Below are 24,882 nucleotides of genomic sequence, written 5' to 3' on the forward strand. Positions count from 1 at the left end.
TTCGCTTAGTAGTTGTAAATTTTCTAATTAAGTGTAACTCGTATCTTTCCAAGATAAAATTTTCTATTGTTGGGGTAACGAAATATATGAGGCCACCAAAGATGACTTAATTAAACGTATTTGGTAGTAGAAGAATTTTATACGCTGCTCGCTCTATTTTAAAGGTTATTATTATTATTATTATTATTTTTTTTTTTTTTTTTTTTTTAGGACGCATTTTGGAGGACTTTCCGCGATTTTTATAATGATCAGAGTGCTACAAAAAAAATTTTTTTTTTTTATATATTGTATATTTTGTACACCGAATTCTTTTATATTTGGAACAAGAACTTTTTAGTTTTAAAATAATAAACAAAATGAGTTACTTAAGTCTTTTAATCTGAGAGAGTAAGAGAATATGTTTCTATACTATAAGTATTATTACTACTAAAATCATGTGATGATCGGCTTGATTTAATAAATAAAAAATTCTTTTTATTTTAAAAGTTTGCATAGGTAACACTTTTATAAATTTAAAGACAGTAATGTTTAATTCTAAAAACTATATGCGCCAGAATTAACTAAAAGTTTCATGCGGATCTTCTAGGGGTTTGATATATAGTAATTTTCAGTTAAAAGAAATTTTTTTAATGAGAAATTTAAACGATTAATAACAAATTATAAGATTCATTCCCGATTATTAGCGTCAGCATATTATAAAGTATTATAAACATATTAGGAGTAGTGGTCATAATAAGTAATTATATATTACTTATAAATATTATATACTAGAAAATTCCGTCGCGTTTATTCCATTTTGTTATTAAAAAAAATTGATTACGAAAAATATCGGAAAAAAATATGCAACACCAAATGATTGCCGGTTGCCGGCATCTAGAGCTGCATTTATAATATAAAATAAGCAGTGTTACAAAACCATCAGTGTTACAAAAAAAAGAGTTATATAATCACAAAGAAAAATCAAGGGCTAATACGTAAGGTGACGTCAGTGGATGGATGGAAGGAAGGAAATTGCATTGGTTAACACAAAATCGTCTAATGCAGTACAGTAAATGTCCTTCCGGACAATTACTTATATTACTTATAAATATGGCATAGATAGTGTTACAGTGTGACCACATGCAATCACGGGATTTACACAATACATTATATGATAAATTTATAGTAAACGCGTAATCTCAAAAAAATTATATATATAAATACCATTTTCTTCATCCTTGGTTACTATTTCACTCTGAATGTATCGATAGAAACATTATAATTAGAGTTGGGTGCCGAAATATCTCGAATATAGCAAAATGTCAAAACTCTTGCCCACCACCTCCCTATGCAAGCGAAGATAATTTCCAAGACAAATTTCTAGCAACTTATCAAAGTGTAACCAAGTTTATACGACGTAAAGATCAAGATCTTGCAATGGTTAACGCTTTCTATCTTGGACAACTATTAGACTAACTGCAAACTCCAACGGAACGACTTTCATATAAACAAAAATTGACGCCTATGGCAGAAAAGACCTACGACATCTTTGAATTCTTTCCACCGAAATCAATCAAATCTTAAAGTTGAATTTCGGCATCAATTTTGGATTTTCAGCAACAGTTTGAGATTTTGGAAAGTTTGGGATTTGAAGGTTGACGTCTCAACTGTTTTTAAATAGTTGCGAAATTACAGCTATATAAAAAACTTAGAGTTGTGTTTGCGAGTTGCGAGTTACGACCCTATAAATAATTTTTCATTAAAATGATCACGTGTCTGAGTTTCTTCGAAATAAAAACTAGAAAAATGATCATTTATCGAAGTTTTTCCAGAATTTTTTTTATAGGGCGATTATTAGTAAGATCTAGTTGCGGCTACATCTCTACCAAGAACTGAAATACTTTTGCTAATTGGGATTTCAGCACTCAGCAATGGTCTGTAATTTTAGTAATGGTTTGGGATTTTGCAACCATTTTGGACTTTGGTAATAGTTTAGATTTCGAAATTTGATTCCAAACCATTGTCGAAACTCAAACCATTTCTGAAATCAGGAATTTAGTTTGGATTTCCGCAAGAGTTTCGGCATTTTGCTATAGCCGAAATATATCGGCACCTAACTCTAAATTTATATACGTGCGTACTACGACAATAATTTAACTTACTTCAAGTAACATTATTAATCCATGGATTCTTTAAACAAATCTGCTGCAAATACTATTCTTTTGATGCTAATAAATATGTCAAGTATTGAATGAATCAAAAATTCAATTTTAAACAGAAATAATACTTTACAGGAATTCAAATGTCATAGTCTTTAGTATATTGCAAGATCGTTTTCAATATCATTAATAACTAATTAATAGAGTTAAATTGGAATTTCATGATCAATGATCTTTAAGAAAAATCATCGCGCGTTGATCATCGCCGCACTAGTATTAGCAGATATTAACGGGCGGAGTTTCATGACATTTTTAATTCTGCCCAAAATTCTATCTACCTTAATTCTGGTAAGGTGACAATCACCAGCGGTGATATTTAGCAATACTCTTATTTTAAAATATGGGTGTTTTTTGTAATTTTATGGAAATAATTTCCATTTGATCTAAACAAAAGTCCCAATTAGGACGAAAAAAATTTTACTAGAAAATGGAAACTATTGTAAGTCTGAAGCAAAAATTTTTTGTACCAATTTTATTTATCGAATTTTACTAATAGTTTGGGCTAGATAATATTAATTGCATAACTAAATGTATGCGCAGTGATAACAGAGAATAAATAAAAGTGTATAGTTTCTATGAAAATTAATTTTTTTTTTCGTTTTATAACGCTTAAATTTTTCACAATTTATTTTGTAACACTTGTAACACTTGTCATTTGGTTTATATTGTTAAAAAAACGACAAAATTTGAGACGAACGTGTTATCGTAAACCGATTGTACGATAAGACTTAATATACATTAGTTTTTTTTTAGTTCTTAGTTTTTTTTCACTCCTTTTGCTCACTTTGCTGTAAAATTCGTCTTAAGAGGTTATAATTTATTTGATATTGTATTTTTTATTTATGTTATTCATTATTTTATGGTTACTACTACTATACTTAAATATTTTTTGCTGATAGGACAGGAGACATATCTTACTAATAAAAATCGTTTTTAATCAGATTAGCGCCTTAGCTTATAGAAATTTACACAGATTTATAGATTGTAAAAGATATGTATACAGTAAAATATAAAATTTTTATAGTATTATACTGTATGACTCAAAAATTCTGAAGAAAATATGCTCATTTATTATAAATTTTTTTTATATACTGTACACAAAAAAATCAATAAATGAAAAATCACGAAAATTATTCTAGTGTTTCTTTGCTCTTTTTCTTAAAACACTGCAAAATTTTTTACAAGAATTTTTAAGATAATAAATATCTTTATCTATTTTTTTTTTTTTTGGAAAAAATTATGAAAAAATTCTGTGTTACACAATAGGCTAGTTCACAATATTTGATTGGGATGTCTACAATCAGGCCAATCACAAACATATTATTATTGTGCGCTTTTCAAAGTTTATTGTAAAAATAAAAATGATAAAAATCCTAATAAAATTCTGAACTTGAATAATTTTTTTATTTAGATGCAATATATGAAAGGACAATTCATAATTTTTTATAATTATTTCAATTATGAATATAATTACTGCGTTAGCCTTTATCACATGAAGCACATGAATAGGAAATCAGAGAACTGTCACAAAATTGACGTACAAAGACCGCAGTATGCATATGACGCAATTAAGTGATAAATTATTATATGCAATATATTAACTATATTAAACATATTTACATTTGGAACATTGATCGCCAGGCCGAATTTGGTCACGTGCTCGGTCGTCTGCTACAGTAGTGTACTGTTACGCGTGTTTGATATTCGAATTCGACTCGAGTATTAATTTAACCCACGCAACAACATGACAAAGAAAATCAAAGAAAACAAATTTATCTAAATCCCAATCCCGTTCAATTTAGAGGAAGGAGCAATATCGTATAACAAGAATCGCAGCTTATTGTCCGGAGCGTTAGCGAAGGACATTTTACTATGGAATGCCAGGCTGGACAGAAGTTTAAAGGTGAAGTACATATTGTTTGACATTTAAACACCATATTGTTTGAATTTGAAGTACAAAGCATTTGGCGTTAAATATAAATCATTTGGCATTAAATGCAAAGTATTCATTAATTGCAAATCTTGAATTTTAAAAAATAATTTTCCTGAAAAGGAAATATACCTCCTTTTGAGACTTCCAAAAGAGAGAATTTCTTTTATAGAATTACTTAAATTTACACCATTTGAATTTTAACTAAATATGGAAAATTATTTCCACTTCGTCAAACTGTTTGACAAAAGGTTTGACTGTAAAGTTAAATTGTTTGACAGTATTACAAAGGGTTTGACCGTGAAGTCAAATTGTTTGACAGTAACAGCAAATATTTGAATTTCACAGTTAACCTTAAATGTCAAACAAAACTTAACTCTCAAGTCTCAACGTTAAATTTCTGTCCAGTCCGGCATTCGATATTTTACTGTACTGCGTTAAACGTAATCCATGCAGTTTTTCTTTTCTTCCATCCACTTGCTTTTTCTTTTTTTGATTATATCGATATACCTCCTTTTTTTTGTAACACCGATGATTTTGTAACACTGCTTATTTTATTTGGTGTTACATATTTTTATATTATACTATAATTTTTTTCAAATTAATGCGATGGACTCTAACGGTTGTCGTTTTCCAATAAATAAACATGGCAGGTGTTAATTTAATAATTTACAGTACGTACACACTTTTTGGATAAATTCTCTTAGAGATAATTTTAAATGATTTAGTTTCGTTAATTTATAACTATTCACACTCGCAATAAATCTCGACAGGTTTTTTAATGTATCTAAACAAATAAAATATTTAATTTTTTAACGTAAAATTTAAAAATAAAAAATGAAATTTAAAAAATATCGGAAATAAATAATATAAAATATACCAACCGACTTTCAACAACGGATTATAATGTATTTCCCTACAATGCATCCGCAATTATTACAAAAATTATAAAAGGTTGAAACATTGTGTTTATAATTATTCTATTATAACTTTCATTTCTAATTTCTACTGGTGTGAAATCCTTTTAATTATTTTTGCCAATGAATATATTCAATATTATTAAAAGGTTTAAAGCTTACTTAAAAATATATTAATATTAATTTCACCAAATCTCTTTTTTTTTCTAAAAAAAAAAAAAAGTTTTTTAGTTGGATTGTCAACGTGGAAACAATCGGTATAAATTTGGCCTGAACCTTGATTTTTACAGTAGCATTTTTAATTGCACATAATTATGTTAATTGTTAAAAAACATATTTTATAATCTTAATAGTTACTACAATACGAGCCACCAGAATTCAAAGGAAATTGAGGAAATTGAAGTTATCATAATAATGTATAATACATAAATATAAATAAATACGGATAATCTTTTCAATATTATTTTTTTTTATTATCTTAGAATTTTTATTATAGAGTATATGGATATTTTGATATAAATTTATAAATTTAAAATTGACAAATTCGTCCGATCGACGAATAAAATATGCGTTGATAACACTAACCATTAATGGATAATGAATATAAACACAAAAGCAATTAAAATGTCGAGCTTAATAAACAGATAAAAAATAAACAATTATGTTAATTATAATACAATACTTATAATATTACTTAATTTAGCTTACAATCAACCATATTTGAAATTTTCATATAAAGTTTGGGATAATTTGAATAATTACTTGTTTCAAAAATTCAAATTATTCTAAACTTAAATCTTACATTTTGGTTTTTTTAAATTAAAAAAAATTGGTGATGTGGAAAATTATTATGTTGTTGCTGCGGCGAATAAATACAATTTCCAACTTCACTTCTTGGCAATTCATTATTCTCATAACTATAAGTTGATCTCATTTCTTGTGAAATATTGTTTTGATCAACTTCTTGTTGATGTTGTTGATGTTGTTGATGTTGTGGATGCTGTGGATGACTTGTTTGAGCAATATTATTATTATTAGGTGACAAAATAAAGTCACAATTCTGATTGGTAGTATCTTTCGACCCATTATTCTCATGAAATAAATTTGTATGTCGTTGTGTGTAACCACCATTAACAGGGGCATGATCATCGCTTGGGAGAAGATAATACGGATCAACTTGTTGTTGATGAGTGTAATCTCCAATTGCATCTTGAGGAACATAATTATTATAACCAACGTTGTTATAATTCATATGACTATCTTGAAATAATGATATTCTCTCAGGAGTATGTTGTGGCGCTTGTTGCTGTAGATGATGATCATTTGGAATATTATTATCGAGTTGTTGATTATTATAGGTACCATTTTGTTGATGATGTAAACCATTATCAAAATGAGTTAGATTATCTATTACTAAAGTTGCTGAATTATGATCACGAAAGGAGTTGATACTTCTACTATAATCTGTTCTCGTATCTTTTTCAGGAACATGAAATTTCATAAAATGTGAAGGAAGTATTATTTTTTTCAATTCTTGTTCAAGATGTAATCTTTGGTTTAAATTTAATGATTCACATTTCAAAATACTCTCATCAATTTCAATACCATTTAATAGATTTAGAACTGAAGCATGTGAAATCAATTTGTACATAACATAAAAATTTTCATTTAAATGTTCATAAAAAAATCCACGATCGTCATAATCATAATGATCATTCAAATTGGAATCTTGCGGAATTTTTTTACATTTTATCAGATAAAAATTGTCATCATGTGAAGTATGATGATAAAATTTATATTCATTATTAACTTGTAAAGATAATTTGTTTGACATAGTCCTGAAATAGGCGTAACGTTTGAGTATTAATGAAAATTCTATTAAAAAAAATGTGATTATATATACACAGTATTTCTATATACAAATGTTTTTTAATTCTCTTTGAAAATATTTAAAAAACAATAAAGTTTTTAAGATAATAAAATTTGAAAATACAAAAATATATACTGTATATGTATGTATATACATATATATTGCAGTAAAATTATTTAACAATTTTTTTTTTAAAAAAAAAAAAGAAAGAAAGAAAAGTTGAAAAAAAAAATAGCTTTAAATTGAGTATGGCGTTTAAAAAAAAAAAAAGAATTGAATTTAATTTGAAAATGTGAAATTCATAAAATGTGAATATTGAACAAACAATGTTAATCATTTTTATAGCGTTTTTAGCGTTTTGGTTAAGAAAATTTGTGTTCCCCATTTTTCTCCGAAATGGCGTGATGTTTATTATTATTTACATTGTGTTAATGGTGTTTTGTAACACGTCAACAAAACAAGTATGGAAATGTTTAAAAGAGAATGATGAATGATAAGTTTTTCATAGAAGAACATAATTTTTTTTTAATTTTTAGTTGGACAAAATACTTGTCGAAAACTGCAACTTTATTTCATATACAGTTAATACGTAGACGTTTAATTGATTGAATTAAGATCGCATTATTTCATTAACATTAAAAATTTCCGGGCGTAGTAATAGTTCTCATCATTTTCAATTGCTTTTTTAAGCCATTTTAGCTTCGATTATAGTAAAGTCTACCATTTTTTTTTTAAGCCTGCTGCTTCTTTTCCTGAAAAAATTCTTTCATTCAAATTATTATTGGAAATTATTATTCGTATTTTACTTGATGATCATTTACGCCCTCATTCTTTCAATTCGTGTCAGCTGTAATAAATATTTACATTTGTTGTACTATTTATTTACTTCATTATTTTACTTACAAACTTTGCTTGTCTACTGCGAATCAATTACGAATATTATTCAACGCAGCTTAAATATATATATATATATTTTTTTTTTCGCTGACAAATGGATATTTTTAGCAAAAGCGTCTCGTTACACACTTGTGATCATGAGACAATGAGACATAACAATCAAATGAGACTTTCAAATATAGTAAATTTGAATAGGTTATACATTAACTTATTGGTTGTTTAAAAAAAATATATTATCTGTTATTGTTATAAATTATTGTTTTTTTATAATAAATAAATTCTGCCAAAATCGGATAATAATCAAAAATCCGGTTGGATAGGCAACTTTATATAAAAGTTAAAAAAAATATTAATAATTGTTTCTCGTTAAAGTTTTATTTAAGTAAATAATCCAATAAATCAATTTTTTTTTGTATTTATACTTTGAATAATTTACTTTTGTGACTTTAGAAAATCTTTTCTCCCCGTAAAATTACGTGTATTTTTGCTGTTACTATATGTCTGTCTATACGTTGAAAGGATCTTGAAAAAGTGGTTTTTAAGGAATTGTATAATGGTTTATTTATTTTTTATGAAACGTTACGAATAAACTATATTCTATTGTTTAAAAAATTAGCCAATGCGCTACTTTGATATAGTTAGAATAAAATATTTCTGGTACACAAAATGATCATTGGATTATTTATTAACGGATTTTTTTAAAAAAATATTACGCCCTCAAACATTAGTGCTGGCCAAATCACTTGAGACATTAAAAATTGGTTAGTCGTATGACATCATCATCTAACTAAAGCAAGGCACAACTTAAAACATTTACCGAAATTTAATATCGTTCAACGAATACTTAATTATACAATTATAATATTTATCGCACTTTTTTTTAATAGTAATTTAGCATTTGTCTTTTAAATTTATTAAAAAAAAATGAACAAATTACTTTACTCAGTAAAATTTTTTAAATTATGGGACGTGAGTAACATTAATCTCCACTCCGGGTGAGAAATAAATCTACTCTTTTTTTAGGAAATATACAGTATTAATTTTTTTAAAAATTTTAAACAACGGAATTAAAGTAGGGAGATTATGATACGGAATTACTGATTTTTTAACGATTATATATATAGACATTTTTTACTATTTAACAAAAAAAAAAAAGAATTTAATTCTATAAGAGAATTAAAGTAATTGATGAGATTTTGATTATATACTATAAATAGGATTTCAATTTCTTTGATTTTATACAGTATGTTACAGTAATCTTCAATACTGTTAATTTCTTGACATTATTGTGATTCAATTTTCATAATTTTTGATTAAAGGTTTATGTAAATTTCTTTGCATTCATAAGATATTGTTTCTAATCGAATGAAATCCATCCACAATTATAATCGGATAAAATGAGCGTTTCATAACCATCTTTGATAATATTCTGAATAAGAGGATCATCGTTCAAATCTAACTAAGTTAACATTCCTGTACAGAAGACAACCAAATTAATATTATATGTTAAGAACAAGTATTCCGTTATCCTAACATTTGTATTAAGTCGGCAACTAGTGTATTTGAACATTATTTTTCAAAGTGGTTTTTGATTAAAATAACTTAAAGTTTGATATATGGCAAGTGGGATATAATCTTATTGTGTGAAAATAATGAAATAGCATATAAATGTCTACATAATAACCAATTCGGACTTACTAATTGTTTAGGAGAAAGGTAAAGGAGAAGTGATGGAGAGAATGACGATGGTTGGTGATAAAAGAGGAAGAGATAAAGGAGATGGAAGTGGTATAAACTCAACAAATGATAAAACAAACGATCATTAATATTGTTCGATGAGTACAAGTATAGACGAAATTCTTAAATTATCCAAGAGCATATTTTAATATGTAAGAACTATTATTAATTGAAATAGTAAGTAGGACTCGAAGAAATTAATCTTGAACCGTTCCTACTATAATTTCATCCGTTTCTTTTGAGACGCGCAGATAAAGTTCTACCATTAAGCTTTGTTCGAGTATGTATTTTTGTGACGGAGTCAATGGTGGCTCGTTATATAGTGTATTCACATCATACTCATAATTCAATAAGTCTAAAACTGCGGAATGAGATATAAATTTACATCTTACATAATAATTTGTTGTCAAGTATTGATAAAAGAATTCATGATCGTACTCAAGATTGTCATCCGGATCGTTATGATCATATGACAAATCATCTCGAACAATTTTGAAAGTTACTAGAAAAATTTTTTCAAAAATTTTTTCATTTGTTGAGCTATGATAAAATCTTCCTTTAATAAGTGGCCGACGTTGCACAATTGTCGCAACTGTTGTTTGGTTAATAGAGGTAGACATTGTGTTTTGGTGCTTTTTAAGCACCTAGTAAGTAAAAGGGAAACCGAATTTTGAAGAACTAAGTCGTGAATTTGTGGGTTTATATAGTATCATAATATCATAATGATCGTCCCTTCGTATTACCGTATTAACGACGTGCATATCTCAACGAACTTAATTGAACTTTATTATATGCAAAACTATAAATTAAACACATGCATTTAATTATATAATTGTGACCTGCATAAATTTTTGTTTGTCACAATTTATTTATTATAACCAAATGTATACTAACTACACTTCGCACTGTATGCTATCAGAAGTATATACAAACGAAATTTTTTTTCATGTTTCTTAATATCGTATTATTCGTATAACTGTTAATAATAAGCTTAGCTACTTGATTATTAAACCGAATATAATATATATATGAACTCTTAAAGCTTATTAAAGCTTTAAAAGAAATTTAGTTCAGGTGATCAATTTAATGATTTTCACCGCTAATAACAACATTTTTGGATTTTAATAAATTTATGGTAAACGCATTAAATTTATTTTTTTGATTGGTTGCAGTTATTTATTTTTTTTTTTAAAAAAAAGAAGAAAGCAAAAAAAAAAAAAGATTAAACATGAATGAAATCGGTTTTACATTTTTAAATTTTGGATGCAGGTTTATTCCCGTTTATCCGCTGATTTCAATATGCCTTTTATGCTTAAAAATGAAGAAAAAATTTTTTTTTTTTTCATTCTTAAACTAATGGAGTAATGTCTATTTGCCGAAATTTTTCCATGTTTATATTCTTCTTGTTTCATTATTAAAAATTAGAAAATGTCTTTTTATTTGTCGTTTAATTGGAGTCATAGTGTAAATGCTTTCTAAAATATGACTTAATAATCAATTTTTTAAAAATAGTTATTAAAGTTTTTTTTTTCTTTGTACCATACTGTATTGTAGCTTTAACCATTTTATATAATAAATAAAAAAATTTAGGCAAATCGCAAATCTCATAATCATGAAGATACTTTCTCTAGAAAGAATACAAAGATCAACATGTCAGTCAGATTACACAGGAGTCACAACAATGACGAAAATAGAAATCATAACAAAGAAGAATTTTCAAACCCCTAATCACGAGTAAAAAAAATGGATGAATAAGGAAAATGTGTAACCTATTGTTAAAGGCGTGGTTGTCATTAGATCGAATTAGGAAATTAATGAAAGTAAAAAATTTATTAATGTTTGTGCCACATACTATATCATGAATTCTCTCGTTCCCGGTTTTGGAATAATAAAGAATTTTCTATAATTCTTATCAGGTGTCACCTACTCGGGGAAATGTTTAACAAATTTACGTTAGTATTGCATTATTAATAATAAAATCTATGTATTCTTATATAAGCATCCGTCAAAATTTCCCAACGGTGTTCGGCATTTCCGTAGTTAACAAAATGCCGTATGAACGCCGTAAATGAATAAGACATTTTTTTTTATTAAAATATATATATATATATTTAGTAACGGTTCATTGCGCACGTCATTTTTTCTTTTTTTTTTAGGAGCGGTTGTTCTTGACTTCATGGACATTCCGGTAAGTAAGGAAGATTTTTTTTGATGTTTACTTTTAAGAAACAACGTAAACTTCGTTTCTTTATCTCTCTTTTATATATTTACAGCATGTAAAATTACGACATTACGGCACTTGCCGTAACCTAAAAATAATCTACTAACGTTTATGATAAAGCATTGGTTCATATAAATTAAATATTATACTAATCCTTTTTCCTTTTTATATATATTTTTATACTGTATGTCGTAATAACATCATTTAAACTCGCCATTTTTATTAAATAGTTCAATAATTATAGAAGTTTTGAAAATATTTATCATATTAAATTATAATCACTGGTCGAAGTAGGGGGATGTGCAATACATTTACACTAGAGAAATTTTATATACACGTCACATTTCAAATTGATTTACCAGTAATTTCAATTAATTCCAATTAAAGTGTATATTAAGGAAATTTGTTGTAAACTTGTCCAATTTCCATGAAGTGTATATGTCATTTGAAATTTACAAGTTTCTATTATATAAATGTATTTTAAATTGTGATAAAACCTTCTTTATATATCATTTAAACTTATAATACATTAAACAGAAATTTTTTATGATATAAGAAATGTTAATGAAATTTCGCTCATATTTGCAAATATATAGCTAAAATATTAACAATAAATACAATAAATTATTATAAATTTTATATAAATTTTATGTATATTATAATGAAACTTCACTTCTATTTAAGAATCATAAACTTCGTAGCCACGCTCAATTAAGGCAATGTATTACTAGACCTACACTAAAGATGACTTTAGCAAGGCTTTCTTTGTGAATTAAAAGAAATTTCATACACTTTGCCAGCTGGTGAGAAAGCCTATGATCTCTAACCTCAAACTTCTTTTCTACAAGATCCCTAAACATTTGATTCAGAGACCTAGACCATCTAAAAAAGAGAAAATTGAAATGTTAGTAAAAACATTTCATTGAAATGCATAATTAGAAACAAATCTCACCAAGTTTTCACGTGTTTAAAAAGTCAAAAAACCAACCATCTGAAAAAAGAAAGATGATGAATATTAGTGATCATTCTTTGTTAAAAGAAAAATTAAAGAAAAAAATTGAACTTACGAAATCCATGTTCAAAAATATCTCTGGATACCAAAGAGCAAGTCATCTATAAAAGAAAAAAAAGTTAGTAATCATTTTTTAATGTCAAAGAAAAAAATATCTTACCGAAATCAGCCTCCAAAGAGCTGAAGACTTATCCAAATAAGAACGAAAATGAAGTTGTTAGGTTAATATTATATTAAAAAAAAAGTTTAAGAATATAAAAAAAAAGTACACCATAACCTACGTGTCTAAAGATCCTAATGAAGCCGTCTAAAAAACTGAATTCATTAAAAATAATTTAAAAATCACTTTCCCTTTTTTTAAATTAAAAAAAAGAACTTTAAAAAAAGAATTATCAGAAGTCCATGTGTCAAAAAAATCCACGTTAAAATGAGAGAAAAAACTTCATCTTCCATTAACAAAATTCTGCTTCAAAGATCCAAAGTACCATAAGGCTAAAAAATAAAAAAAGAAAAATTTCATTAATAAAATTCTTTTAAAATAGGTTTCTTAAAGTCAATTCTGAATTCAAATAGCTTACCAAAGTCTGGAAATACAGAACCTATAAAGATTAAAAAAAGAAGCGTCAGACATTTCTTACAGATAAATGACGAATTCCTCTCAAAAGAAATAACTCACTATCCAAAAGTCTTCCACAGACAAGTCATTACCTACAAAAAAATAAAAAAAAAGGAAATTTAGTATGTTCCTCATAATTAATGGCGAAATTCTTTTCCCAAAAATTTTACTTACTGTCCAAAAAGTCCCTCCAGAGAACATTACCTACCAAAAAAAAAAGAAGGAACATTTAATACATTTTTTATAGAAACTTTTTCCCCAATAATCACCAATCGTCTGAAGATTCTCTGTTACCTTTAAAAAATTAAAAAGAAAATTTTAATACATTTCTAATACTAATAATGAACTATTAAAACAAAACTAACTTGCCATTTATTTTAATTTCCAGTTCTTGTTTTATTGTAAAGTATAATTTTTACTTTTGTTTTCTTCAAGTCCAGCTATCATAGGCTTGGAAAAAATTTTATGAAAAATAATAAGAAAAAAAAAGAAAATTATAGTAAATAACGATAAAACAAAAAAAAATTCAAAAAATTGATAAAAATAAAAAGAAATCACCTAAGAGAGCACTATTTGCGAAAATGTTCAGTTGAACTTCAACTTTGAGCCATTGGAATTATTTGTTCATTTCCTTTAATTTTTGTCAGTTGTTCATACCAATAGCTCATTGATGTCATTGTTGTGAAAAAAAAATTAATGAAGGAGAAAGAGGGAAAGGAATTATGGGAAAGAACAAACTTTTTTTTTAAAGAAAGATTATCCGTCATTGAACTGCGCCTATCAGTTATTATATCATGTGATACACATGACAAAATAGGACCCGATTCCATTTTGAGGATTGATATAACATAAACTATTTTAACTATTTTAACTATTTTTAATCACGAATAAACTATTTTTTAATTTTCTTTACATTTTCTTTTATACTCTTCAAAATAATAAACTGCAATTATGGTTTTTGATGCTTGGAATATGTTCAACTTAACCATCACAAAATGACACAAATAGCAAATACAATAATATAACATTAATTATTATTTCTCACAAACATTCTAGATTTTTTAATATAAATTGACTTGAGATTATTAGAGGTCATAAGCTTTCTCACCAGCTGGCAAAGTGTATGAAATTTCTTTTAATTTCACAAAGAAAGCCTTGCTAAAGTCATCTTTAGCATAGGTCTAGTAATACATTGCCTTAATTGAGCGTGGCTACGAAGTTTATGATTATCTCTTTGCTTTTTTTTGTAATTTTGTAATAATATAAATTTTGTTTTAGTATAGCAAAATTTCAATAATAGTAAGTAAATGGCTTGTTGCAAATTTAATATCATATTTCAAGTAAATTTCAAGCTATTATATGCGTAATAAACATTGATATTAAATTTAATTAAAATTTATTTAGAATTTATACATTATAATTAGCGAATTAGTTTTAAAATCATAAAATTTACAATAAATTTTACCCGTTTCAATCTATAAATTAAATTTGATGGAGATTTCTTAAGCGTAATTGAGATCAACAAATGTATAAGCTATTTATGGGCAATAAACTTCATGCAAATCATCCCACTTCGACCAGTGAATGTAACAATTACTACCGTAAAGTTCTGTATTTTTCTATGTAAATACTAAATAGTATCCATTCTGGATTCGAAGAAGTTTTAAACTTTTGTATAATGTAAATATGGAATATGAATGATATGTAATTATTGCAGAATTCTGTGTACGTTGCAGGTCAATTATAGCTGGTATCGTCCTGTTACAGGACTCCTGTAATTAAGCAATTCGTATGGGGTAGCACGATTCTGAAAACAATGATAAAATTTGCAAGAATCTGAATTCAAATTTAAATTGAAAAAGAGCGAATTTGTCATATAAATTCATTTAAAAATTAAAATGTTTTTTTTTTAAGGGTTTTATTGAATATTAATGTAGGTTAAATTTAAAATTAATATCGTGAATAATTGTTGGATTATTTTGGCCATAAATTTCGTTTTATTTATATATTAAGAAGTAAATCTAGAAAAGTAGGAATATTGTAGTTCATCTTTATAATTTTTTCAAGGCCATAATTTATTACATAAAGTTGACTAAAGTACCCCATAGTATTGTATCATACTCATAAATTTGGTGCAGAAGACCCGGGTATTATACATGAAGAGTTCATTGTATGTAATTTGTATGGTACCCGGTATTATTCATAAATTAAATATAACCAGCCCATACTCAACAAATCTTGTACTCCTTCTTAGACCAAAGTACCCCTAAAGTATAGAACTCCTGAATTGTATTATACCCAGGTATCTTAGCCAACCGTTTACGATAAGTTAAATAACTCAATGTGATAACGCACATTTTTTGTTAAACATGTAAAGTAGAGCTTTGTAGACTAGATTTCTTTTTTTTTCGTTGTGGAGACAATGGTATCTCGTTATTATAGTACGTATTTAAGTCAAATCCCTATATATATTAATCATGTTGGATTAAGATAATTTTAAAGCATTGGGACAAGCTTCGTTTGTTTTTTTAGAATATTAAAATTATTTAAATTTATTTTATTATCGAGTGAACAGGAATCAGTGCAGACTGCGTAAAATAGTACATGATTAACCAACCCGCTGGTAACCCAACGGGCTGGTGGAAAAATCATTTAAATTGAATCACAGTTCACAGGAAACGTGGTTTTTTTCGTTCGAAATTAATCGCATGATACAATTAATTTCATTGGCTATTCGTGTTGATTTACCCGACACTTTTCTGCCCCACGTGATTTTTGTGATGCTTTTTGTGTAACATTTATCTGAGAAAAATTTTAATTGCAAGTTTTTTTCGCTTCTCGCACTTTTAAAATAATAAATAAAAAATCACATTTTCATATTTTATAGTTTAAGTATAAAAAATACTAAAATTTTATGTTTTTAAATTTAAATTATTTACTTTCTATAAAACAATAAAAATACGCTTTATTGATAAAATGATAAATAATACCAATAACCGACACCTAAATAAATATAAAAAATGCGTGTCTCATAATAGATATAATAAAACAAGTACAATAAATAACACTTAAATAAATATAAAAATGCGTGTCACCTAATTGATATAATAAAATAAGTACACCTAAATGAATATAAAAACGCGTGTCATTATGAAAAAGTTAGAGACAAGTATTAATTTTAAGTTTCATATAGAAATTTTTACATATTAATTACATTAATTAGTAATAATATTTAGAATTAATTTTACATTCACCTCTGGTGAATTTCACCGAGACATGATTTACATTATGCTTTATGCATAAATTTAATAAATTTTACGCCTGCTAATAAAATATAATTCGGAAAGATTTTTGATTATGGTTTTTTTTACTTTTTTTCAAAAATGAAAAATGAAAAATTTTAATATAGTAATTATAAATCACGTAATATATTGAAAATCACCCCGGTGAATTTCACCTCCGGTGAGTATTAAAATGATCCTAATATTTATTTATAGAATACTTCACAAGACGAATAGGCAATGAATTTTATGTAATTAATATATAGTACAAGTGAATAGATTACATAACCTATCAATTTTTTAGAGAAATATGCAATAAATATTTCCAAATATCCATTATATCACTTCTAAATAGGTTAAAGAACAACTTTCACTATTAAAAAAAATAATATAAATACGTAACCGGTTCTTAACATTTTTTATTTAAAAAAATGAATTAAAAAAAAAGAAATACTAATAAAAAAGTTCGTAATCTTAAAGAAAAAAGAAAAGAAAAAAATGAAAAGTTCAATCATTCAGCACGAAATCCAGTGGAAATGGCTCCGTTCATATGCAAATTCCTAATAAATTCCTAATCCAAATAACACAGTCTTTGTTAACATAGTGATAAGCGTGAAATAATATTATTGCACTTCCACGTCTAAATCGTCTAATGGTATATCATTTAGATTTTAATCTCGTCCGCTTCTTATGAAAACCGTAAATAAAACTTTACAAACAAGCTTTCTTCAAGACTTAATTTTTGTTGTGGGAATAATGCTATCTCTTTAATTCGTGTATTTATATCAAACTCCTCACTATTTAATAAATCTTCACCCGTTGAGGATTTTCTTGAACTAATTTATAAGCTATCAAAAAATCATTTGGTGTACTATGAAAAAATCTCCCCTTAAAAGCAACCGACGTTGAATAATTTTTGCGACCGGATAAATAGTAACTGATGAAGTGAACATATCGTTCCTTTAATATATATATCGAAGTAGATGATGTTCTGTTTCGATATTTAATTAAAAATTGAAATGAAAAGATAGTAGAATTATAAATGTATTCATTTTTTCAAAGAGCACAAAAAATATACATACAAACAATTACTAGTAGATTTATTTACAAATAAAAAAGATAGAACGACTTTTCTGTTCAATTTTGATTGTTGTTGTTTCAATAAACATCCTAGATTACGATTTGCCAATCAGGCCAACAATTTTAAAAATTACCTCAACCTATTCTTGTGAAATTCTGTGATACTAAGAAATCATCGTCCCTGTGAGTTACGTATTTTACCTTTATATAGGGTTAATGATTGATATCAAACGACAGGGCTTATTCTTGACGAATATCTTTCATATTGTCTCAACTGAATTACACAGCGAAATTCGATAAACCGGATCTTTGGTAAACCGGATTCGGGTTTAAACCGGATTTTTTTGCTGGAACCAAATCACGTATGTGATATAATTAAATCGTAAATTATTGTCGTGATGTAAGCCGGCTAGAATTATAAATGTTTCTTACTATAATTGGTAATTTGTTATCGTAATTAAATCGGAATTTTTCCGTTATCGTGATAAAAATTTGCGGAATAAATCCGGGTCTCTGTGTTGGGTTATATGATTCGATATATAGTAGCACGTGATCATAAACCAATAAAATTTAAATAACGTGTGCGGTAAATCTTAATTTTGGCCGGAATTATAAAAATCTTAATTCCGGCTGAAGTTATATATTTCATTTAATATCAAATTTCATGAAAAAAAAAATTTCGATATATCAGTCGCCCCATTAACGAATAGTAAATTTTTTTAAAATGAACGGTTTTTTTTTTGATTTTTTGATATAAAATCACGATTGATTATGTAAATTTAACCCATTTAAAAAATAATAAGATGATTTTTTTGCAGTATTTCTTATAATAAGCACCAAAAAAAATTTTAAATCAAAAAAATACTAAGTAAATTACACAATTTTATATATATTTTTACCATTTTTAACATTAAATAATAAAATCTCAAGAAAAAGCTTGGACAAATGTCCAATGGTATATAATGTATTGAAGATTTTGATTTTAATAACGAACGTAAAAATAGCATCAGCAAGTGTTTTCACTTGTATTGCGCAGGGATAAAAATTTTATAATTAAAATCATCAGTAATTATTTAGGTTGCACGAATTTTGCTTGTTAATGATAATTGCTAACGTGAACATACTTCATTTTATACATTGATATTATTTTTGTTATCAAGAATTAAAATTTGCAATATACTTTATATTATTAGATATTTGACTAAGATCGTACTTAGGATTTCATTACTTAACTTAAATAATAATGAAAATATATGTAAAAAGGTACGCTCGTCATGTTTACTTGGACTTAAAAAGGTGATTTACATAGTATTTTTTTGATTAAAAAAATTTTTTTTGACATTTATATAAGAAATGCTATAAAAAACCACTATATTATTTTTTAAATGGTCAAATTTACATAATCAATCATAATATTATATTAAAAAATATCATTTTTTAAAAAAAACTGTACTGTGCAAATTGCCGATCAAATTTTGGTTGAGTGAGTGATATCGAAATTTTTTCGCTATACCAGATATCGGATATTATTAGTGGAACTGAGATCTGGTTTATCGAATTTCACTGTGTACTCGAATTACCCAGGTTTCTTTATTAAAGCAATTACCCGAATTAATTAAATAATGTATGGTAGTTGGGTACTATAATTAAAGACTTAATGGCAGCTTTACATTTTCTCGTTTCATCCCTATTTTTATTCATGATTGAGGTGATAATTGTTTTGTTGTCAATTCTGAAAGTTATTCTTTTGATCTTTGCTTTCTAACGAAGATTCTAACAAATATACAATAATTTGATGTTCATGTTTGCACATAACATTATTCCAACCACATTTCTCGTCTAGAAAACTTTATTTCTATTTTTTTTCTTAATCCAATTATTAATAAAAATGTCATAAAATAAAGTTTTTTTTTTTTAAAAAAAAAATATATAGCATAGCGAGTTTCAGAATTCTGCCAATAAAAATAGTCAAGTGATAAAAATAATGTGATTATTTCCTTTTTAGTTCAGCCAAAAAATTTTATCTCCCGATCGCTACACAGTACACAGGATTAATGGATGATGACCTGTTAATATCTCGATCTGAGTGATTGGGCACAAAATAATATTTTGTCGATCAACAGAATTTTGTCAAAACAATACATACTCTCCTAATTACGTGAGAAATTTTAAACCGAATAATATTTTATTTAAATTCTACAACCTTAAACTCAATCTTTTAACACGATACTTAATTCTCGAGTCCGTCTAATTCTCAAGTATATTGGATATTATTTACAAATAATGTAATCTCTTCAACAAAGCTAATATCTTAGATATGAAATACAATCATCATAATGCAAATTATACCCAGAATTATTTCTAATTTTTATCACTCAATCCATGCTTATTACCTAAGAATATATATTATATGTTTCGTTAGTTAGTTTTTCATTTTAATTGTAATTCAAAATGTTAATTACGTTAAACGATAACCTGGCTGAGAGTATTTAACCAATTCTAAATTAAATACAGTGTTTTTGTAAAAATGTCATGTATTTTACTAATGTGAAAAAATTGACATTATTTGATAAATGCGCATTAAACCACGTATTACTAAATCTATACTATCTTCCGTGTTACAGAAGTCTCTACCAAATCTCTCGCTGACAAGCATAAATAACTAACAATCTCATTGATTGGACACTCACTGCACAATAATGGATTAACTATAATGATCACCAATCTCTTTGCAATATTCAAAAAAATATCGGAATTCGCATCAAATCTTCAATGTATCTTCAAATTAAACCTGGAACATACCCAATCGCAAAAGGCCCGAAACGATACTCCGTATTCCGTATTTCTTTCGTTTTATTTGACCGGAAAATAACTACATGTTTGGCCCGCTACTGCGTCTCTTAATCTTATATTTAGATAAAGCTACACGCACCTATCATGCCACTTTAGCTTCGACATCAATACTAAGTTAAACCGGTTCTCAATCTTTAACTGAATAATATCAAGGATCTAGACTAAACTTTATCTTCTACACGAGTTTAATACAAATGAATTTTAAATTTTTTCTTTTTTAATTTCTGGAGAGAATCAGTAAGTAAGCATGTACGTGACTATCAAGTGAATGAAAAAATGAAGGCATAAATGTAAATGCATGACTCAAACCGAACCGAAACACAATGCAATATCTTCAAGCAACTCGCTACATTGCTATAAAACAATCTCCATCTTCTCCGCCCTTCAATCTATCCAGCTGGATTCTTCATAGTGGCTAATGGCATTATCACTGTGATTTATTTTCGTCTAACCTTCGTTTTACATATTGGAATAGTAGAGACTTTCGTATAGTAATTCTCGTAGGACCGTTTATTCTTACTTTATACGGAGGGACGGAATATATACCTTTTGGGCTTGACAATGATATCAAAAATACATAGTCTATTATAGTAGGTGCTTTAACATTTTATGTTTATTGTTTTTCTGTGTTCTCTAAGTCTCTACAACAAAAAAAATAACATAGAAGGCTTTTTCATTCGTTTCATATAATTTTTTTACTCAAAGCTCTACATAAAAATTTAATTTTAGAACGAGTCAAATAAGTTCTATTATTGTACGGGGCTACGGGCGTTATGCCTAATAATGATCTATACAATTATTAATTCTTATAAAATTCTTATTTCCAAGTCTAATTTATTGTAAAAAAAAACTTATAGGTATATCTTTTATAAGTATGATTAGTAATTAAAACAGTATTTCTTTGACTGGGGGTTTTTTAAATCAATAACAAATGGGTTGCTTATATATACATTTATTGTCTAATTTTAGTTTCCTGTCACACAAAATATTTGCAGGATTGATCCCAATAATAAGAAATTTTTATTTCTGTATTGGTGGCGTTTCCAATATTTTGTTCATGTCACACATTATATGTAAAGAAAATTTGATTCGTGGAACGACAACGTACAACGTTTAGATAAAAATATCCGGGAAAAATGGTCCGAATTTATAAAGAATTTAAAGAATATCCCATGTCGATCATTTGCGATCTACTATTTTGACTGATCAAGCTAAGCTTCGGCCGAAGCCACAGAACTTCGGGCGAAACTTGAAATTTTTAAAATAAGTTACCATTGAATGAATGCTCATGAATATTAAACTTGGAAAAATTTTATGCATGAACTGTTTAAAGTTTTTTTTATTTTATTTAAATTTGTTCATTAAACATTACGTTATTCACTTTTTTATAAATAGTCCCTAAAATTTTGTAAAGACATACTTATAAAAAATTTTTTAACATTTATTTAACTAATGAGAAAAAGTTGTTCAATAATATACTGATTTAATAAAAATTAATATATCATAACTAAAAATTTTGGCTATATTTATCATATCGCCGGATTTGCGTAATAACATGTAACTATAATAAATGTTAATTTACTATGTTCGGCTGACATGCAATCCGCCGATATGTTTCGCAAAAATTTCTAATACTGTAATGCTTCTATTACTAGTGCTTCGACCCGGATTGATCCGTTGATTAGCATTACAACATTTTTCTATTATTTTTGTCAAACTATAATTTTTGTCAGATTTAAAAAAATTATTCTTCTACAAATTTTATTAATTTTGGCCAAACTCAAATAAACCGATGCCAAACCGCGGATTGATCCGTTAAAGACCCACAATTCTAGACAGGATCGACTGACCGCAGTCAATTTGATCAATTAAATTGGTGTTCACCTCAGATCGATGCACGACAACCAATTATATTTTTCGATCCGAGCAATCCGGTCTAGAATTGAACAGGGCTTAGACATGATAACAAATGATCGGCAAAATGATCGGTCTGTTTAATTCTCCAAAAAAAAAACAACCAATCAGATCATAGTTACAATTGAGCACAGTTTTTGATTGATCAGATTGGTTATATTATTCACAATATGCTATATGTTGTTTGTTTATAAATCGATCTTTAATCTATTTGACTCCGCATCAGCAACCAATTACCTAAGGGTGCAAATTTGCGATAAACCCGATCCAAACAGAGTTAATATATATATATATAAGTTACATGATTGGTCATCTGACTGTTTACTCACATGCTTCTATTTCAAATAAAGAGAAATTGCAAACCAACACGCGACTTCTACTAAGTGCTCTTTTTGAAAATTAATTATATGTTTTGCGGTGACCCCTATTAGAAATTTCCCAGTTCCAACTAGAGCTATATCATTATCATAATGAAATCATTTGTTAAAAATATAAAATTATTATACAAACAACAAATTACATAATGATGTTGAGTAATTTATTTCTAAAATTTACAGTTTTTAAATGTAGAAACTGAATATGTAATCTTATCTGCTACAATAATACATGATCGCTCGAATAATTCTGTAAACTGTTTGTAGAAATTAATTGATATTTATTTATTTGCTTATTTAATAAATTGGCTAATGGGACCCATCTGATTTATGCGCACAAAATGCGCCCAATTACGGTCGGCAGCGTGGATATAAGTTTATTACTACCTATTATTCTAGGACCTTTGAAAGTTTTCCGTAAAGAATTAAAGAATTAATATATGACACCGCATTTTATGCATAGAATATATATATGGACAATTTATTTATTTACTGTTTTGTTTTTTTCGTGTTTTCTGCAACATTCTAATATTGATTCTTATTTCGTGTAACCCGATATTCAGAAAATTTAATTAAAGCTAAACAAAAAAGCACTTGTTCTAAGAATCATAATCGGAATGTTTTCAAAAGAAGAACAACGAAATCATAATCTATCAGATTTTGCAAAAAAAAAAAATTTATTATCAATTGCAAATTTTAAATTTATGAAATTTATGAGGACGAATAATTTTTTTTCATTTGTATTTTGTGAACATTAAAACATGAAACAATAGATAATTTCTTTCTTATTGGTATTCCATAACTGAAATAGTATGCTTAGAACTATTATTATTTATCTATTTATATTTCCATTGATTTATTTCCTGAAACAAATTAATTAATAAAAAATACTTTTTTTTTTAAGATGGTCGATAATCTTTGATTATCATGATTTGTTTTTTATTTTTTTTTCTTAGAAAGCTATTTGTTTACGTGATGATTAATAATAATCAAGTAAAATATTATAAATACTTAAAACGCTTAGCAAAATTTATACATGCGAAAATAATTTCTTTAATATAAATATCGCAGCGTTCTGTTAAAAAAGACATAATTTCAAAACATCGAAAATAAAAAAAAATCATAATTTCTTTAAAAACATCAAAAAAAAAATAAAATAAAATAAAATTATAATCTCGAAATTCTAACTCAAAATTCTAACTCGAAATGGGTTCAAATGATTGTTCAGCACAAGATTACTTGCATTTATCAGAAGTTCAAGTTGGCGTTCCTATGTATAATGATGATAATAATATTAATTATCCTGTGGGAATTTCTAATCAAAATAGTAATTCTGTGCCTCCAAAAACATTTGAATTCTACCTACCTTTACCAGACGATACAATCTTTCGTGTTACATATACTCAATTACACTCATTAGATACCGCCGAACTCTTAAATAAGGGTGTTGATATATCACATATTCCTAATTCGCAATTCTCTTACCACCTATATGTACAGAGTCTTATTCGTCAACAGTTTTATCAGCGGGTTCAACAACGTGTTTATCAACCTCAACAAAAATCTCAAATTTACGCTAATTCTCAAGTAGATATGATTCCACCTAATTCTCAAGTATATTCGAATAATAATATTTACAACAATCCTTCGGATGAAGCTATCTCGGAAAATGCAGGATACAATTATATTAATTATACTACAAATTACCAAACTCATAATGATTTCTAGTTCTTATCGTTCAATCAATTATCTACTAAGAAGAATATTGGTACTTTTATGCTTATTATATACGAGTTTTTACCTATTTAAGCTAATCTATGTAATTATAAGTTTTTATTATTTAAGATTTCAATTAAGAATGATATTTAAATTTATTATTGTAAGATATTTTATCACTCTAAGACAAAGTAGGGTAACCTCGTATTACTTAACATGTTAATATTTGTTGTTATAAATGCGTTAAAATGAATGAAGTAATTAAA

The 24,882-nt window shown here is 26.8% G+C and overlaps 4 protein-coding genes across 5 annotated transcripts; 1 reads left to right on the plus strand and 3 right to left on the minus strand.

Annotated features, from left to right (window-relative positions):
* Window positions 1-5,859: 5,859 nt before the first annotated feature.
* OCT59_010581 (uncharacterized protein) lies at window positions 5,860-6,879 on the minus strand (the record flags this gene model as incomplete). The annotated part of the gene is made up of 1 exon (XM_025330557.2): window positions 5,860-6,879. One exon carries the CDS (start codon window positions 6,877-6,879, stop codon window positions 5,860-5,862), a length of 1,020 nt encoding a protein of 339 aa, XP_025173584.1.
* Window positions 6,880-9,746: 2,867 nt separating this feature from the next.
* On the minus strand, window positions 9,747-10,169 carry OCT59_010582 (uncharacterized protein; the record flags this gene model as incomplete). The annotated part of the gene is made up of 1 exon (XM_025311236.1): window positions 9,747-10,169. The coding sequence occupies one exon, from the start codon at window positions 10,167-10,169 to the stop codon at window positions 9,747-9,749; it is 423 nt and encodes a 140-aa protein (XP_025173585.1).
* Window positions 10,170-12,481: 2,312 nt separating this feature from the next.
* On the minus strand, window positions 12,482-14,075 carry OCT59_010583 (uncharacterized protein; the record flags this gene model as incomplete). Of its 2 annotated transcripts, none has more annotated exons than XM_066136016.1 (12): window positions 12,482-12,508; window positions 12,598-12,652; window positions 12,734-12,761; window positions 12,838-12,883; window positions 12,943-12,969; window positions 13,064-13,089; window positions 13,268-13,274; window positions 13,361-13,381; window positions 13,459-13,490; window positions 13,573-13,602; window positions 13,768-13,788; window positions 14,000-14,075. In XM_066136016.1, the coding sequence occupies 12 exons, from the start codon at window positions 14,073-14,075 to the stop codon at window positions 12,482-12,484; spliced, it is 396 nt and encodes a 131-aa protein (XP_066000693.1). The 2 variants fall into 2 exon arrangements, with proteins under 2 accessions (XP_066000693.1, XP_066000692.1); XM_066136015.1 differs by lacking the exon at window positions 14,000-14,075 and adding an exon at window positions 13,668-13,692 and having other exon boundaries at window positions 13,768-13,770.
* A 10,031-nt stretch (window positions 14,076-24,106) lies between these two features.
* Window positions 24,107-24,628, plus strand: OCT59_010584 (uncharacterized protein; the record flags this gene model as incomplete). Its single annotated transcript, XM_025311237.1, has 1 exon — window positions 24,107-24,628. The coding sequence occupies one exon, from the start codon at window positions 24,107-24,109 to the stop codon at window positions 24,626-24,628; it is 522 nt and encodes a 173-aa protein (XP_025173586.1).
* Between the last annotated feature and the right edge of the window lie 254 nt (window positions 24,629-24,882).

This window comes from Rhizophagus irregularis, chromosome 19 (genome assembly GCF_026210795.1).
Source record: "Rhizophagus irregularis chromosome 19, complete sequence".
In the NCBI taxonomy this organism is placed as follows: Eukaryota; Fungi; Glomeromycota; class Glomeromycetes; order Glomerales; family Glomeraceae; genus Rhizophagus; species Rhizophagus irregularis.